This window comes from Daphnia pulex, chromosome 8 (genome assembly GCF_021134715.1).
Source record: "Daphnia pulex isolate KAP4 chromosome 8, ASM2113471v1".
In the NCBI taxonomy this organism is placed as follows: Eukaryota; Metazoa; Arthropoda; class Branchiopoda; order Diplostraca; family Daphniidae; genus Daphnia; species Daphnia pulex.
The window spans coordinates 3,547,546-3,567,082 of NC_060024.1; the positions used below are offsets into that span (position 1 = coordinate 3,547,546).

The 19,537-nt window shown below is 37.4% G+C and overlaps 1 protein-coding gene across 1 annotated transcript; it reads left to right on the forward strand.

Moving 5' to 3' along the window:
• The first annotated feature begins 715 nt into the window (after positions 1-715).
• On the forward strand, positions 716-13,931 carry LOC124200465 (N-acetylneuraminate 9-O-acetyltransferase-like). Its single transcript, XM_046596712.1, has 6 exons — positions 716-893; positions 3,458-3,716; positions 3,788-4,091; positions 5,858-6,056; positions 8,303-8,513; positions 13,310-13,931. The coding sequence occupies exons 2-6, from the start codon at positions 3,592-3,594 to the stop codon at positions 13,524-13,526; spliced, it is 1,056 nt and encodes a 351-aa protein (XP_046452668.1). The 5' UTR covers positions 716-893; positions 3,458-3,591; the 3' UTR covers positions 13,527-13,931.
• Positions 13,932-19,537: the final 5,606 nt, after the last annotated feature.

A 19,537-nucleotide genomic window follows, 5' to 3' on the forward strand; every position in this document is an offset into this window, starting at 1 on the left:
CAATTATGAACCAAAGTATTTGTAAAAAAAATACAAATTTAACCCCAGTATTTATCTCGCAAATCAGCGAGAAAGTTATTACACGGAGCCTTACAGGTTTTTGACAATTATCGAAAACATTTGTTGCCTACTGCACTTAGTTTAAGTTATACTAGTGTAGCGTATTTTGTAATTAGCAAAAGCACGGTAACTCACTTAAGTTTATTTTAAAGAGTATCTACCTTTCCTTTCATATTTCTCCGCCTTTCGGTGTACAACATGTAGCGCCATTTATATTATAGTTTAGTTACTTGCAAAATGGTTGTTTTTTTCAAGTTTTTTTCACTTAAAAAGAAATTAAGCACCACATAGTATGGCAGTAAACCACAGGAAAAGGTGTGTGACATTTGTTGCTATATTTGTAATTCTATATTTTACCTACCTTTAACTTTTAAAACCACTAATTAGTTTTTTTCCCAAAGACCGAATATGATTGGTCAAAAAAATCCCAATAAAGCTCCCGTGTGCCTTGCTGAAGAAGTGGCCTATTCTGCATTTTGTTGCATTAAATAGCCCATGAGAGAACGTTGTGAGCCACGAGACATTAGTCAACCATCTTTTGAGAGGTGGGTAGAATGGAGGTGACCAGTGTTTTTTTTTTGGGGGGGGGGGGGGGTTGGAGGCTTCCAATTTTACGCAGCAGGGTTACTCGTTTTTTTACAGGTTTAATCAGTTTTGGGGAGAGTTTTACCAGTTGTGTGATGCATAAAATACGGTTGCTAAGATATTTTCAATTGGGTATTAAGTAGTTGATATGAGTTCTTCAGAGTTATATATAGTCTTTCTTTTTAGACAAATCTACTCATCTTCAAATTCTCAGTAAAAATGTGCAATCAACATAAATAAGTTCCCAGGTAAAATTAATTTATGTTTTTAAATGTAATTTTACATGTACTATTATACAATTCTTTCTAGAAAATTAAATATATAAAAAGCAATATGAAAAGCCCATTTGCGCCATAAGACAACACGGACGGCGTCGGAGTGATCCGATACTTTGTGCGCCACTTTTCTAGGCATAAAAAATTAGGGAAAAAATCTGAAAAAAATTCCGACAATAGAATAGACGTAAAATGACATAAATCCCAAGTTTGGTGAATTTATGTCATTTTTTCGATTTTTGCCAACCGAAAAACCCACTTGAAAAATACACGCCGCCTTATGGAACGGCGCGGGGTGATCCCATACTTATGGAGGGGACTGTAGATCTAGTCCCCCGTTAGGCCGTTACGATAGCTCAATCCGTTTTACCATCTGTGACTTTATTTACCAATATTCATTCTTTCTTCATGTGCAGCTAAAAAACCGCGTCTTTACTGTGTATTGACGGATGATATAAGCCTGCTATGACAGACTTAGTTGCCGTTAGTAGCGAAGAAGTCGATTTACTAGTTCTGGAAAAAGAGGCTAGGGGAGAAAAAATTCGAATTTTTTGCTTAAATATCTTTTTCGTTTGTCGCTGATCTCCCTAACCATTGTTAGAAGCATTAAACAAAAATTGAAACCCCCCCCCCCCAAAAAAAAAAATTGGGGAATTTTGTTAAAATCTATTTGATTAGTTGGAAACATTTTATGTTTGTCTCTCTTCATTAATATAAAGAATTTGTAAAATTAATTTTTGTGGTTTATATAATGTTTGGAAATCTTGTTAAAATCAATTTCGTTTAATGGAAACGTTTAATTTTTGTCCCTCTTGATCAGTTATCTTAAACAAAAAAAGAGTAAAGAATGAAGTAAAATCAAGATTTAGGTTTTATTGGGCACAGGGAAATAATAGCAGTCGTCGAAATATACGTCATTTCCAACTAAAATTCCAAATGGGAACAAATACATTGTCACAAAGCTGTCTGCAACGCTGTTAGTGGAGAAAAAGTCGATTTACTATTTCTGGAAGAAGAGGTTGGGGAGAAAAATTTGAATATTTTTCTAAATCAGCTTTTTCGTTGGTCGCTGATTGCAATTCCTCCGAAGCCGAGTTGTCGCCCCCTGATAAGCGCGCGTTTTCTCTGTTTAACAGAGAAAAAGGCGCGTGGGGTGGAAATGGAGGGAGAGGGACTAAAACGGACAAAAAAATAAAATCTATTTTAAATTGACAATTGACTACATCAAATATGACTTGAAAAATCTAAAAATGAAGATTGCTGTTGAGCTTGTGAAGCTCTTCATCTCAAAGTTTTCTGCATCTTCCTATCTAATCCCATTCTATAGTTATCCACCTTTAAAGTACCTTAATTTGCTAGGAGCTCTACGAATCTTTCCCAAACTTAGGGATCCATTTAAAACCTACCCTTTCCTTGATCAGAAAAATAAAAAAAAATTTGCTTAATGCTATCCATAATGGCTTAGACAAAAAAAATCGTCGCGTTACGACGAAAATTGGATATTTGTGATCACCGAGAAAAAACGCCTTTTATTCGTTCCCAAACTTTACGTAGGTAGGGGAGACCGGGGCTATTTGGGACATTTTTTTTCTTTACGCTGCCATTTAAAAAGAAATTAGAATTATGAAAAAATAAAAGTATAGGGGAGATTCCCTGGCATTTATTTACATTTGGTAATTTTTTTAATTTGTTTTCGTTGATTCATTTAATAGTTATGTGATGAAATGCCAACATGAAAAAATGCCGAAAAAAACCAAAAATTTAGGGTTAAACGGAATAGAGCCAGGGGTAAAATGCAACATCGTGTTTCTCTGCAACGGCTAATTATATTTATTAAATAATGCACTGGTGAAAAGAAAATTCAATTCCATTTCAGAAGTGCTGTATTTTTATTTATTTTATAAAGTAGAAATGGAGATACTATCAAAAAAGTTTTTTCGATCATTTTTCCTTTGTTTTTGTTGCCAGAGGGCGTTTTTATGGAAATAACGTTGATCTGGCAATACCTGTTTTACCCCGTTTTCCATGTCCCGTATAACCCGAACCCAAACAACATTAAATAAACTCAATTATTAAATACTTAGAAACCCATTACAAAAAAAAATATATACCACCTTAAACTAGAGTAAAATTGCATCGAATAGCTATCTGGGTTTTACAAAAATATTGATTTTAGTATCAATAAAACAAAAAACTAAACGTCTGAAATATTTTTTCAGATTCCCATTTTTTTAATTTCCCGTAGAACAAGAAAAATAAATTAAAATTTCAAGAAATAAAGTTTGTATGATAAATAAAATGTAATTTAACATACTCTGTATTTATTTCACAATTTTTACACGAATTTTACATATTCGAATTGCCTTGTACATTATAGCCCCGTGTCCCAAATAGCCCCGGTCTCCCCTACTGAAGGTCTTTAAACTAGACTTTTGCCTCAGCTCCTACTTATCCCCATTTGGTGGATGAGTAATCACACTTAGTGTAGAAATAAATTATAGTGTATATTTTATGTACTAATCTTCTTTTAACTTTAGATATATTCAAGGAATTCTTCTATTTGCTGTCATTGACTTTTGCCTACAGGAAGCTATTCGGTTCTCTGGAGTTTACCGGTTTTCAGGTCCGATTAAATATTGATTGATTTTGCATAGCAAAAATCTTAGAAAGAATGAATCAACTTTACTTTATGTTTTCCATTTTTCTTTTACTTTTTTTCTACTCAAATTTTTTTTTTATTTGTTCGTCAATTCCTGACCACACTAAAAATATTTCAAGCAACATCAATGCAGAAACGTAAGTATTTTCCATAGTTATTATTTAACGATTTCTAGAAATTTTTATGTACAAAACTAATGAAAAAATAGAAACTCAACATTTTTGGATGAAAAAATTCCCATTTGCCTGAATAACCTGCTCAATAAACAAAAAGACGAAGATTTCAACATTCCAAGGACACTATACAATACCAGTTTGCTGGCTTCCAGAAAACATAGTCGGTACTCTTGCCGATTATTAAAATACAGCGTTAAACGCGCAGTGGCCTGTCTAGATATTCTGAATAAAGAACAGGAGTTATTTAAAAACCATTTTTCAAATAATCCTAAAGAGTTGCACTTTGTTTTCATGGGTGATTCAAGAATACGACAGCAGTTTTTTAACTTTCTGCGGGTAAGGCATATTTTTCTTGCAAAGGTTGCTCCAAGCGAAAGCTTTAAGGGTTTTCGCGAAATCTTACAAATTTTCTGGAGTGTAAGTAAATTTAGAAATCAAACAATAGGGGAGACTATGCCAAGCTTGGGTCTGAGTAAGATTTTTATATCTGAGAGTTTTTCTTTATCTTGTGAAAGAAGGATTGCATTAAAAAATTGTCAGTTATTAATAAAAATTGTCAACATTATTATGGCGAATCTTGAAAAAAATTATTCAAATCGTCTTAGTTCTTTGGGAATTAAAAATAAATCAGGTTTTGGGCCCTAAAATCGTGTCGTCTTTTCCGTTAGATTTTTCTTCTGTCGACTAGCTAATTAAACCTTTTAAAACATATAGTTCTAAAAGGAAAATCTTTCCTTTTTAAGAAAATAATTTTCATTTAATTAACTGCCTTATTGGTTGAATACGTAATCTTAAAAAAGACCACCTTACTCGAGGCAATTTGCTGTGCTGGTTTATTGATTGGGAACGACATTGCCATGGCTTTTGTTCACCCTTAAGAACAACATGGGCCATCATACGTCACTTACATGAGCAATTTGTTCCTTGATCGACCCATCCCCGTTATTTTTCAATGCGCCTTTGGGTTTCAACAAAGAGTTTCGCCATAAACAATAATTACTTTTTTGATGGCTGATTTTTTTCTCTTTTTTAAAGTCTAGCTGGGATTAAGAATTTTGAAAAATAAATAAGTGGTTGATCAAAAACAAAATAAAAACTCGCCAGCTATGCCAAGTCTCCCCTACATAGTCTTAGCCCTCTATAACTAAAGCATAGTGACTTTTTGTCCGCATACAACTACATACTTTGATTTGTTATTGTAAGGAAATAATCGTAAAGCAGGCATCTTTGTGTTTGGTTGTTTTAATGTTTGGGATGACCCAACTCAAATTATTCTTCATCTATAGAAAGAATATGTGGATTGACTCAATAGTAGAAAACGGTCCAACTCGAAACCTTCGCAAGTCTATGACTTTACAATTGAAAAAGGATTGCGATAGAAATTTGGTTGAGATCCCTTTCTAAATTAAGTCAACATACACTAATTCCTACGATGACTTTGTATATAGTGGTTTGAGGTTGCCATCTTGGAGGGTCTTTTTCGTTTCCACCTTTGGTGCAGTCACAACCCCAAAGCATTGGCATGTTTTGTTTTTTTCCTTAAGCAAGGGGAAGAACGGGGGGTATGAATGGAAAGACAAAAGAGAAACCGATTCCTTTCTTCACCTTTCCCCCCTTCCTTGACTGCTCAATGGAAAGGACCCCAAAATTGCCAATGTTTTGGGGTTGTGGTTGCACCAAAGATGTGAAAGTGACCATCCAAGGTGGCAACCTCGAACCACTCTATAGAGGAAGGCTTGCAAAACTTTTAGAAAATTGTGAAATATGCTTAAAATAAGAGCTTCCAATCATTGTGTGTAAGGGAAAAAATTATTTTATGAGTTATTACTTATAAGTAGGTCTCACTGAATGTTAATTTTTGTGAGCCATACCCTTAAAGGAACTGCTTATCGGGACTTATTCGATCTACTTTTCAGCAAACAATTACATTCTTTCTTGATGACCTTCATTTAATCAGTGAAATGGACATATTTAAAAATATGTTTGAAAATTTTTCTGAAAAAACCATAACACTGAACTCGGCAATTTCGTTGCCTTTTTACTTCACATTCTTCTTAGAGAGGACGAAAAGTTTTTTACTATGCTTTTTATTTCAAAAACAGCTTATCCCTGACTATGACCAAAAAACACAGCCCGATCCAATGCCATTTTATATTCACGAGGATATGGATTTTACCAGTGCCATGCTTAGGCTGCGTGTATCATTTAAATGGCGACCCCTAATAAACAAAAATGTCACCGACACGATAAGACAGTGGACTAAATCCCCACTATTGAATCAGCCGGATTGGATTTTATTAAGTACGGGCCTGTTGTCGCTTCATAATATCTATCAATTTAAATCTATCTAGGCAAGGGTTGTCGTGGTTGGCATACTTTTTTCTCTCTCTAATTTCTTTTAGTATAAATAGGAATAAAAATTATTTTCTTGGATCTTTTTGAATTTTTTATTCAAAACGTTGTTTCATATGTTATTAAATGAAATCAATAATGTCCCAATATGCCCTGCAACGGTTGCTCTTCCTTGCAGTTCTTACGGGAGATCAGCCGCGACATGAATGGACGAATTGAAATCTCAATTTACATCAAATTTATCATAACAACGATAAATATTTTCTCAGGGAACCTTTCATTTATTTCCCTTTCAGTAATTTCGTTATTATAATCAGTTTGTAAACTTTCCCAGGCCAACTAGTCCTTCGGTAAAAGTTGAACTTGCGCAAATTAGGTCGTATCGAGGAAAATATATTTGATGCTACTTCAATTTTTTTTGTTAATGCCCCTACAAAGAGTTGGAATAAAATAAGTCTCTATTTCATTAGTATTTTAAAATTGATACGGTGTACCAATTTCGGCCGACACGGCGTCTTATGGCGCTACGCGTCTTTATTTTTTATTTTTTTATTAGCAACCTAGTTGCTGTAATCTTAAGATTTTTGGAGAGGGGTTCGAAACAAAACTGAGAACATAAAAAATGCGCTACCCCTTTATTTACATTTCCCTGCCCCTGGAACCGGTGCCAACTGGACAAATTTCGCCGAGCGAAAGTTTGGGCAGTTGCCGTGCATTTCTTATGGTGCTGCACAAAAAGGGCCCTGTTTTTTTTAAATTCATAAAAAAATCTCCGCTAGACTTACGCCCTTCTAGTTTTTAGGAAAATACGATGAATAAGTTCATCTACATTTTAAGTACAATAATTTATAATTTTGTTAAAGTTTAGGGATATAAAAAAATTAAAATTAGAGTGGGGCATAAATTTTCCGCAAATGATCGGTTTCTCTAGTTGTTTTGCCATCTTTGTCTATTTATTTTTTTATACCCCTAAAATTCAACAAAATAACAAATTATTGTACTTCAAGATTTTAATACTTTTTGAAAAATCAAAACAGGAATGATGTTTTTATTTTTATTTTTTAATCTCCAGAACAGATACTACTATCTTCTGAAATTTCTAATGTTAGTACTTGTGACAGTAATACACGTACTAAAAAGCTCTGGTTTCAATTTTTAGAATACACTTAATAATAAAAAAGAGAGAGAAAATTTCCCTTGGGCCTTCTATTCCCATCTACAGTACCTACCGAAAGTCTTTGGAAGCGCGAGAGGAACTTTTGCAAAAACGCTGTTTTTGCAGTCCTCTCAGTACTACAGTTTTTAACCAAATGCTTTCAAATTGGGTATGTACATAGCTAGAGGTAGTGAGAACACCTCTGATTTTTTTCAGATTTTTGTTTACATTTCTTAAAGTAATTTGGGCCGGTTCTAAAAGTCTTTGGAATGCGAAGAGGACCTTATGCAACTTTGTCCTTTTTTTGCAGTTGAACGGCTAGGGCTAGAGAAACGCGACTTTTTTTTTAATTGGCCTGCGTTTGCTCTATATCAGGTCTGATTTTCAATTATTTTCATTTATATTATCTATTTTGAATTTTAAGTTGAAAAACGAAAAAGTAGAATTCCTCTTTTTTCCGCACCCATCCCTTCGTTTTTTCGTTGGCGCGAGAGAAAACAAAGGGATGGGAGCGGAAAAAAAGGGGAATTCTACTTTTTCGTTTTTTAAATTTAAATTCAACTTAGATAATATAAATGAAAAAAATTTAAAATCAGACCTGATATAAAACTAACCCAGGCCGATTTTTAAAAAAAAAGTCGCGTTTCCCTAGACCTAGCCGTTCAACTGCAAAAAAAAGGCCAAATTGGTCTAATTTGCATAAGGTCCTCTCGGCATTCCAAAGACTTTTAGGACCGGCTAAAAGTACTTCAGGAAATGAAAACAAAAACCTGCAAAAAAATCAGAGATGTTCTCACTACGTCTAGCTTTTTACATACCAAATTTTAAAGCATTTGTTCAAAAACTGTAGTATTGAGAGGACTGCAAAAGCAGCGTTTTTGCATAAGGTCCTCTCGGGCTTCCAAAGACTTTCGGTAGGTAATGTATGTTCTCTTCTATATTCTAAAATATATATAATATTTTATTCTTCTTTCCTTTGTAATCTATTTGATACAGAACCTATTCACGATTATATTACATTACTGTTTTATTTCTTAAGGTATGGAAGTTCATCACATGCTGAAATCTAATGGAGCGGACTACAATCGTTACTTACACGAGCTTATAGAATTAAGCTCAGTTTTAGGGGAGTTTGCTAAACATAGCCAAGTAATTTGGCTGAATCAATACCCTACAATAGACCCAGCACATTGGGACGTTTTTTCTGAAAAAATCCATCGCTACAATGAAGGAATCCGGAGTTATCTTAAGTAAGAAGTTCGCAATACTTACAATTTAAAGTTGTTTTGACAGCGAAAATTAGCTATTACTATAACTGTTTTTTGTATTACTATAATGTACCTGTTTTTGTAAATAAAAGTGAGGAGGGGTGATTAGGAATTACAGAATTACAGGCCCCTGTATTCCTTATGGGACAAACCATAGATTTGCTTTATTGGGAAAGCACTGATTTGCAACTTAGACTTGAATCAATTAGCGAATAATTGAAAGAAAACCTAGAAATCAATGAAAAAGTGTAATGGCCCCTGTTAACAACTTCCTCAACCTTATCGAAGAAAGTATTAATATTTTGGGGGTTTAAGCTAGTGGCCCTGCTCAATAAAGTTGCTTGAGGTTGATGGATGGAAAGGTTTCTATGTCTTTTTATGAAAACATGAAGCACGTGATCATTTCTTGATTTTCCATGATGCAATTCTTTAAGATGGTCAGCCAACTGACACATAAACTTCCTTAGTTGTTGAAAACCAATAGTAGATATCGGTAGTTATTTTTAGGTAATCTACCAGATCTTCTTTCGAAGATAAAATCTACCAAGCATGAAAAGGTAGATATAAAGCAAATGGCATAATAGTATGTTAATAGCAGTAATTGATAACGTTTTGTATTCTCCAAATGGAGCTGTAAAATGGTGGGTTTTCAGCCAGTGTCGATAAATCAGCACCAACCTTTCTTTTTGATCGAACAATATCTTGTTAACTTCGTCCAGGAAACGACGTTTCTGTAGAAACGTGTCAAAGAATCTTCTTTTCAATCAACACTTTTCTGACTGTACTGTATTTGTGAGCAGAATTGCCTATTATCTGATTTTATAATAAAGGTTCTAACCGTTTCAAACAAAAAACGACGGTCACGATTAGGCATCTGTCTGGTGGCTGCTTTATAAACGCCAAATGGCCCCTGTGTTGCAAGCCGATTTGCCCCAAACCAGGGGGTGGTCAGAAATTGATAAATATCTCGTGTTTAAACTTACATAAAAAAGAAAACACTAGTCAGACTTTTTTAGAGATAACATAGAATATTCTTCGTATTTGTTGAAATTTGTTTCATTGGTTCCTAAAGCAATTAATTTAATTGGAACTTCAAGTCATGACCACCCAATTTTAAGGCGTCAAATTTTTTTTATTTTACATTCATAAACTATTTGGGGTATTACAATATATATTTTTTAAAGCTGTCCATTATTTAAGTCTAATCTCTTGATTTCCAGTTATTTATTTCATAAATTAACGAAAATTCAATTGAGCAAACCGACCTGTTCGCCAGATCGCCTCACTCTTCCCTAATTCTATGATTCTCATATTAGTATGAGATTCTGACATTTTTACATATATTACCTTACGCGACATCGTTTGTGATCGCACGAGGAAAACTTTTTCATACATTCCCACATGAGCTAAACTAATGTGATCTCATCCTTTGTCATATAAAATTACACCCTCATAAGACGAAACTACTGTGATCTCAGATGATATCACATATTAAGTCAAATAGTCAAATGATTTTTACAATTATGCAATCCTATCCCAAAATGAAATAACATATAATAAAATATTATCTCATGTGAAAAAATTATTTTCTTTAATCTAAATTCATACATAGGATATCAGGCCCACTTTAAAGTAGCAATACTCTTGCACTATTTAAAAATCCGATAAGGGTTAAAAAAAAACACCTAGCAGTAGATATCTGAAATTTTAAGACCAAAAGCTCTTATGAAACCATATTTTTTCGTTTACAATCAATTTTCTTAGCTTTTATTGATTTTTTTTTCAATTAATGCTTAGCTAACAACATAGCCTGTTAGATTCCAAAATCATACATCTAAAGGTGCTTGTCCCAAAAGAGCTTTTAGTTGGCAAGTTTTCAACATCTTCCGCTAGGAGGCTAGGAGGATGAAGCTAGAACACAACATAAAATGGGCGATTTTATTTTCAAATTTCAACCATTAATGTCTCGGCAAATAAATCACAGATAATAAAACGGTTTTAGAAAACTGTAAAGGGGAGCTAGATCTACATTTGTAGAAAATTAGATTTTTAAAATGGTCTTTTGGCAGAAAACTGCTTACGACCGGTTGCGAAATCGATACAGATAGTAGCGTGACTAGCGATATTACCATAGCGATACTTCGTCTGTCGTTACAGTCTTTGGTGTACAGTATCCTACATATCGCTAAGAGCTATACTGTCGGTATCGTTTCCGGTATCGGTATTAAAAGCCCTGGCAACTATGCAAAAACTAATAACAATTAAAAACTTTATCACTACGATTATTTTAGCAAAATATATGTCACATTAACAACAGAAATGCAAGTATAATGTCAGCAGTCAAAAACAGCTTACCACAACTTTCCTAACAAAGTTTGATCTTTAACAATATGATCAAAACTATTTCAATCAAATAGCATTAAAAAGCTAGTAAATACGCCATGCAAGACACACGTTGGTTAACACTGCACCACTGAGCACTGACTGCACTGACAATTATAAGGGTACGCAAACAAAATCGAATTCACTGCCTAGGAATCGGCAACCAGCTAGGTAAAAAGTACGTAAATTAATTTTTGAAAATGGTATTAGAATCAAATGAAAAACCACTTAGCCACGTATCAAATTTTTACAGAATTTTGCACAAAATTTGGTGACGATTGGTCATTCAGGGAAGAAACTTATAAGGAAATTCATAATGAGCATTAACCCCACTGAGTTCCTACTACTACCCGACCTCCTACCCTACACCCTCCCAGGTAGCACAGCCCATCTCCTGGATATCCATTGGATATCTGAACATCTGATTTCCGTCCAGGTCCCATTGGACGTAATCTAGACGTTGCTCTGAGAAATCTCTTGGAGCGACCATTCATGGATGTCCTATGGACGTAAATCTAAGATGGAAAAGGGATAAGAAACTGCATCATAAAATAACATCCTATAGATATTGTCTGGATATATATTGTGATCACTCATTGTTTTCAGTGTGTAAGTAATCTTTTACTCTATTAAAACTGAATAAGAATTAATATAACTAATGTGGCGTCCTTGTATCGCACTCGATTGCCATTCAAAAGACCTGGGTTCAATTCCCGAGAAAAACAGAACTTGTATATATAACATTTCATTACGAAAGTAACTAATATCAAAATACGATAGAAACTTGAAAAGACTAGTAAATAAAACCAATAAAATGAATTGCACCATGCTTTTGTGGTTCATGAAATCTCCGCTGGGAGCGTACGCCAAATGTAAGATCCTGTAGGCATAAAATTCGTTAAAAATTATGTCTTCAGACGTCTAAGTAATGTCTAGTCTACATCCAGCTGGATATCTAAATAGATATCTCATTGATATCTCATTTTGATGTCATACGAAGCGACATTTGGATTATCGCTGGATGTCCTAGAGACATAAAACTGGACGTCCTAGAGACATAAAACTGGACGTCGAGTTTGTTTGCCAATCCATCTCCTGGATATCCAAGGGATATCTCTGTGCTACTTGGATTTAAGCCAACAGGAATAAATTTTCTGTACGCAACACAATGTTTGTGTTAATCAATTGATTGACCAAGTGCAAGGGCATGCATGTTCAATTGATCGAGGGAAAAAAATCTAAGGGATGTTAGCATTCAGGATAGTTGAAGTTAGCATATATAAGTAGCATATTTTTCCGCAACTTGAGTTGTTAATCTACCTATTATGTATAAGTAAACTTAATTTTAGGTTCATGTAAGTTTTCTCAATTCTCGCTCGAATAACCCCTGAAAAATTGTTAGGGCAAACATACTAGGCATCTATTTGTTAAAACTGATATGCAAGACTGGACACTGTAAATATTTTACTCATATGCTCATTGGTAGTTTATTGAACAAAATTACTAATGTTTGCGAGTAATGACTAGTGTAGTAGTTAGAATGCTGAGCTAGAGTTCCATGGGTTGCAGTTTAGTTCCCCACATCAGACAAATATTTTTTTCCGTATTTTTAACCACGAAATTTTCGTTGTGGTTCATTCTACGACATTTTCATATCATTTATTTTTTGGAGCTAAAGATACAAAAAAGTAGTGAAATGTTTTAAGGTTGTATTTTTAAAGGTAAAAGAACACATTTTTTTATTTATATGTGTTGCGAAATTGACCCTAAATGGAGTGATTCTTTTGTAAAGACATCATCAGTTGTGTTTTACGACATTATCCCTTTTCAGCCTGGAACCTATAAAAGTTTTCCGACGCTAGACGCCGCGTAAACATGGGTCCAGGGAGGATTGATTTGTCCCGACAAGCTTTAGAATTTTTTAGTCGATTCATCCAATTTGTCCTGACGGTAGATAAAAGGTTATGTGTCTTGTTAAAAGTGTCCAGCGTTTACAGACAATTGTCTTGAAATTGCTGGACAGTCATGTGTTTAAATTGCAGCTCATACTTGTTATCTTGAAAATGACGGAAAAATCTGTCCGTCAATAGCTCAAGACATATTGCCTTTCAAAAAACTCCTTTCAGCGTCAGCGTTTCCCTCCTAATTCCTGTTCAAGGGCAAAGCGATGGGTGGTTTTTTTGTGGTGTGGGCATGGTCTATAAACTGTGGTCGAAGAACTGTCGGCTGCTTGCTTTGGAGTCTGCTAAAGCTTGAAAATTTTAGGGGGCATCCGAAAGGGGCGCTGACTACCCGGGTCAACCCCAGCTTTGCACTTTTTTGTTTGATGTATATTAGTTCGTCTTTGATCACCATGGTTGTTGAAAAATAAAATAAAATATTTACTTTATTTGTAGTATGTACAGTAATGTCCGGATTTGGGATTCAAGTAATATTTTTGTGGAAGAATACGTTCGAAGCTGTGCTGTTTTTTCCGAACGAGAAACTTCAGGAGAATTTTCTCTTCAATATATTTCTTGCAGAGACTATATACATACTGGTTATTCAGCTCTTTCAGAGGCTACTCAACTGCTTTTCAATGAAATTTGCAACCCATCCTCCCAATCTTCTTAAATAGCGGACAAACTTCATACCTAAAAGACCCTTCTGTCTCTCGTTGGTCGACAAAAGTTTCGCATTGTTATTTTTTTATAATTATTATTGTTACTGTGTTTAAGTGGAATGTTTCGACTTATTTTTCTGTCAATTACTTTTACCAAATACACCTTATGTGTCCGTGCCTCTCCACTTATGGCCTAAGTGTGGTCCAAAAACCACACTCTCACAAATGGGCAAAAAAGTGTGGCAATTCATAAGTGGATAAGAAATAAGTGTGCATTATTTGTGAAAAAAGATTACACCCTCCAAAATATTGAGCACCATTCTCCCGCATTCCAGTAGGCTGTTCTTCCACTGGACTATTCTAGATTACTTTTACCCTTACTTATATGTTTTTGAACACTCATAATATACACGATATGACACTTATTTATATGTATTGGGACTTTCGCTGTTGGGACTTGGTACGTGTTGGAAGTCTGTTGTGAGAGGGTAGAGACGAGGAACTACAGTGTACAGCCGAAATGCGGCTATATCTTAGTGGACGAATAGCAGCAAGGACTGAGGGTAGAAAATGATCCAGTTATCCATCACATTCGTAGACAAGTTTGAGACCTCTTCCTCATAGCCGAATTCAATTCCATTTTTCTGAAGCCAAAAACAAAGAGTCAATGATCAGAATGTCTAACAAATATCTAAAGAAAACACTTATGCGCTCGAGACGTTCCAGATTGTGGACAAAGAAATGGTAAGCGTTGTACCAGAGTTTGAAAACGTCCTTAATATCTCGAACACCTTCCTCTTTGAATCGCAGATTCTCCCCTCGAACAACTGAGGAGATGATCAATTACAGACGAAGAGTATCAGCTCCAAATTTATTGACAACATATTAAAATCGAAAAAAGTTGGAAAGAAAAAGAAAAAAAAATCGCCAGCATTAGGTGAAAGTAGTTCTTCTTCTTCTTGGACATTTTTTGGCCGTCAGTAGCTAAGATCATACCGTCAACAATAAAATTTTATTGAGTGATTTGTTGAAGAAACCAGTCCATAAAACCAATGGAATATAGAATATGAAACAGCAAAGAAAATTGTTAGTTCCAATGCCTCACGCAATTTACTAACAAATATACAATCCACGTGCGACACCAATGCCGGGTTCGTCTGTAACGTAGGGATCTGTTAAAATTCTAGATGATCCAGAGCCGGAATTCTTCAACTGTTTTGTGTTTTAAAACAAAATTATGATTTATATTACAAAATAATTGAATCATCTTTTATTATCATACAAAGCTTTTACGCTGGCAAACAAAGGGAACAGTGGCAGCCCTATCTCAAAGAGTTGCTTGAAAACCCACCAGATTGATTTCATGAACCATGGGTAAAGGGTTTTTTAGTCATTCTTGAAATCTGAAACATAAAAAATTAAAACGAAAATTGTATTGCGAAATGCTTTTTTCCTAGACCCTAAGGGTTACTTGAATTAGGGGACTTACAGTAGGGCCCAAAACTGTCCGGACACCCGAGAGAACCTTATGGGAAACCACTGTTTTCGTAAGGCGAAAAAGTGGTCAAATTTTAATTCGCTTTGAATGAAAATTTTTTTCGTAGGTTCTCTCGGGTGCCAGAACCAACCCTAATTTTTTGTTGAATTTTAAAATAATGGGAAGGGTAGGTTTTTCTTCGAGGCAAATGTGTCCGGACAGTAGAGAGGCCCATAAGTAAATGGGCTTATTTTAGGTTCAAATTGTGACTCACTGGGAAATGCTAGAGAAACGCAAACGGTATTTTAAAAAAAAATCTGCGTTTCTTCTTTGGCACCCGTGAGTCACGATTTTTTTAAACAATTAGTATTCTTTCTCAACCCACCCTCAAAATTGATTTGTTTCAGATCTCCGTTTATGAGAGCCATGCACTGCTACGGGTCAACGGAATTGCTTACTCTCCCCCCACGTTTTTGATGATATTTGATTAGATGATATAATCTGGCGAATCAGGTTCCTTCCATAAAAAACAAAAGAAGTTTGCATCCGCTGGGCGTTGTCGAAAACGACTGAACATCGCTTCCACATCGGAGGCCCAGGCCACTTCTCCTTCACGAAACTGGATCAATACGGCAGGAAGTGATGGCTGCAAAGCGGGACCACTCAGGATCGCGTCGTTTAGGCATTTTCCTTTGAAAGGTGCTGCGGCGTCGAAGACGACTCTCAATTTGTGCCCCTTGTATACTCCATGATTGGCGAGGAAATATCTTGCTTCATCTGCGGCCGGCCAAGCCAGACGGGACAAGTAACCTTGTTTGAGAGTGTTCTTTATCACGGCTCGATAATCTGCTTCAAATTAGGGATCACGTTTGAATCTGCGTAGAAGACTCCTGAATCGATCTTCAACCATCCGACGATTTTTGATCAGGTCCGGCTTCACTTATATAATAATAATAATAATGTAATACATATTTAACGTGCACTTTTACAAATAATATGGACAAAGGCACGGCAATGACTTGGGGAAGAGGAAGCATATAAATTTCAGTTTTCAAAAGCAACACGACAGAGATGGGTTTTCAAGGAGGAGCGGAACTGTGCCAACGTTGTAGAAGATCTCACGGAAAAGGGTAATGCGTTCCAGATTGCTGGGCCAGCATATGAGAAGGAGGTGGAGCCATACTTCTTTGTTTTGATTCTTGGTACAACAAGCTCAGGACGGGAGGACAAACGACGAAGAGAACTGGGTGGCTCGTAGCGCGCGACAAGGGAAGTCAAATAGCTTGGTGCAGTACCATTTAGGCAATTAAACATAAGCAACGATATCTTGAAATCAATGCGTTGGCGGACGGGAAGCCAATGAAGGGATTTAAGACACGGAGTGATGTGGTCACGTCTATTGCAGCCAGTCGCGAGTCGAGCAGCCCAATTTTGTACCTTTTGAAGCACACATAGCTTTGATTCAGGACATCCGACCAGAAGAGAGTTGTTGCAGTCAAGAGTAGAGAGAACGAATGCATGGAGCAGTTGAGCCAGGGCAGGTTTCGACAGAAATCTCTTCATCCGGGAAATACGGCTGAGGTGAAATAGAGCCTTCTTCCGGGTGGCCAAAATTTGGGCTTCCATAGATAGCTGAGAGTCAAGCCCAGCACCAAGGTAGTGGACCAAAGTAGACGGGAGAACTGGAGAAGAACCTACCATTAGCGGCATGCTAATAGGCTTTACACGCGATGAATCGGAGAAAACGAGAAGACAGTCTGTCTTTGCTTCATTCAGCTTCAGTTTGTTTGCCGTCATCCATTCCTTCGTCTCAGCAATGCACCGCGATAACGCAGCAAAAGCAACTTTCTGAGGGGAGCCGTCAGATTTCAGCACAAAGCGAACCATGTGTTGGGTATCATCTGCATAGAAATGAACCGGGACGTCATGTTGATTGGCAATGTCACAAACTGGTGCAGTGTACAGGATGTAAAGAATGGGTCCGAGAACCGATCCTTGAGGAACACCATATCTCAGAGGTTTAGGAGTGGATGAGACACCTCGGAGGCTGACAGATTGACAACGGTCCGACAGATAGGAAGAGAACCAAGAAAGCGCAACTCCAGTTACCCCGTAACGTACGGAGAGGCGATTCAATAAGGTGGAGTGATCGATAGTGTCAAAGGCAGCACTTTGATCTAGCAACGAAAGTAGCACAGCATCACCAGCATCAACGGCCATCCGCATGTCGTTGACAACTCGAAGGAGTGCCGTTTCTGGAGAATGATGTCGACGATAAGCAGATTGCACCGGAGCGAAGAGGTCGAAAAAGTTGAGGTGAGCGGTGAGTTGCTTCACAGCGACACGCTCAACGAGCTTAGACAGAAAAGACAGGTTCGACACTGGTCGGTAATTTGACAAATCGTCGGGACATAAGCTAGGTTTCTTCAGAAGTGGTGTGATGAAAGCGATTTTCATCCCCATTGGAAAAACGCCACTAGAGAGAGACAGGTTTATTATGGTCGTGATTGGAATAGCCAGGACGTCTACGAATTCCTTAAGGAGGGAAGTTGGAAGAGGGTCAAGTGGTGAAGACTTTGCTGGGCACGACATAATCAGAGCAACTGTCTCGCAGATAGTGATGGGCCGAAACAGAGAGAAATCACACTTCAGGTTGACAGATTCATCAAGACTTGGAAAGGAGTCAGTTGAATCTAAGACAGAACGAATAGACGAGATCTTGGTGTCAAAATAAACGCTGAATCGCTCTACCAAAGATGACAGTGAGTCATGATCCGGGAGTCGCAGTGCAGGCTTCTTAAGGAGAAAAGAGTCGACCAGTTTGAAGAGAGAACGTTTACCAGCAGACTCGGTTATCTTCTGAGTGATGAAAGATGATTTCTCCTCGAAAATCAGTTTCTTTAAAGCTTCACGGGCGTTAGTAAGGCACTCTCGGTCGATGGTAAGACCCCTAGCACGATATTTGCGTTCCCATCTCCTGAGGCTCCGCCGGCAGGTACGAATCTCTTCACAGTCCCAGGGATTGTCAGGTCTCACCGTAAGACGCTTAGTGATCAGGGGAGCGTGCTTGTCAAGAACCGCCCGGACATCGGTGTTGTATTGGGCAAGTAAACTCGCAGTGTCGTTCTCTGGATCGATGAATATTGAAGAGGCAAGAAGATCGGAAACGAAGGCTTCACGGTCAATTGACTTCAGCCTCCTAAACACCACTGACTTTTGAGGACGCACCAGTCGATGCACTTTAACAAGAATATGGACAGCAAAATGGTCACTGATGAGATCAGAGGTGTAGCAATGCATGACAAAGTTATCAGCAAGACGGGAGAGAACCAAATCAAGTAGGCGACCAGAGACGTGAGTCGGTGTAGAGACATGTTGGCACAAGCCGAAGGAATCAAGAGTAGCAAGGAACTTACGACCAATAGAACATGCATTGTCATCGACATGGATATTAAAATCACCAAGAATCAGGAGTTTTCCAGCACCGACAGAGAGAATTTCAAGGTAGTCGGAAAAGTCAGAGAGAAACTTTGGACAGCTCACTAAAGGTGGTCGATAAATAATTGCAATTTTGACAAACACAGTATTTACTGTCAATGATATGGCTAAGTGCTCAAAAAATGGTGACTCAAAAACAATGGGGAGACGGTTGACACGAATCGTTGAACGGTGAATGACAGCAATCCCACCACCTCGTCGACCAACTCTTGGCACATGGATACCAACGTATCCTTCAGGAATGGTATTGGCCAAAATCTCATCTCCATGCTCAGGTGTAAGCCAGGTCTCAGTAATGGCAAGGACATCAAGATCAAAAGTGAGAAGATGGTGGTGGATAACGTCGGGTTTTGAGGCAACTGATCTCGCATTAAGTAGACCAATGGGCAGGAACTTCTTTGATGCTCTCAATCTCTTCACACAAACACCACTCCTGCAGCCACGATAATTACTTGGTGTCAAACTGGAGCCCTTGTCAAGCCTCAGACGTAAAATAGCCATGGTGCCATCTTGCACCACTCCTCTGACGAGCCATCCAAATCTGTTCAGCGTTGCCGTCGGTTCGTAGTCTCCTCCCACTCTTGGCTCTAAGGCGGCAACTAGAAGAGAAAGATCCTTTCCAATTAAGATGTCGACTCTTCCGCCGGTTGCTGTAACTGGAAGGTCTGCTTCCAACGCTGTTTCAGAGACGGCCAATCGGTAACCGCGGTGTCGCAGTGTCGCTGGCCACCGATGGTAGAGCGGAACATGGAATGAAGATGGATTCGCCGTTGGTGTCTCGCATGTCGAAGGTGATTCGCTGGGAAGGATAACGATTAATCACATTGCCGTCTCCAATAATTGTTAAGAAGTGACGAGTTCCACGTAGATTGAGGTAATTTGCAAAACCTTGCCGCATGAAAGTTGAATCGCTGCCTTCGTCTACAAATACGTTGGCCAGTGACCAGTTTCCATCCGCTTTTCGAACTTGAAGCCGCATCCTCCCCATCGCCACACGTCCGGGTTTTCTTGACTTGATGTGCAGAATGGACGGCCTGGCGGTGACGG

What these genes read in the sequence shown, in the direction of transcription:
- LOC124200465 (XM_046596712.1), top strand. Translation starts at nt 3,592, where the DNA reads ATGAATCAACTTTACTTTATGTTTTCCATTTTTCTTTTACTTTTTTTC. An exon ending in AGTTTTTTAACTTTCTGCGG is followed by an intron (nt 4,092 to 5,857) that starts GTAAGGCATATT and finishes TTTCAAAAACAG; the next exon opens with CTTATCCCTGACTATGACCA. An exon ending in GCCGGATTGGATTTTATTAA is followed by an intron (nt 6,057 to 8,302) that starts GTACGGGCCTGT and finishes TTATTTCTTAAG; the next exon opens with GTATGGAAGTTCATCACATG.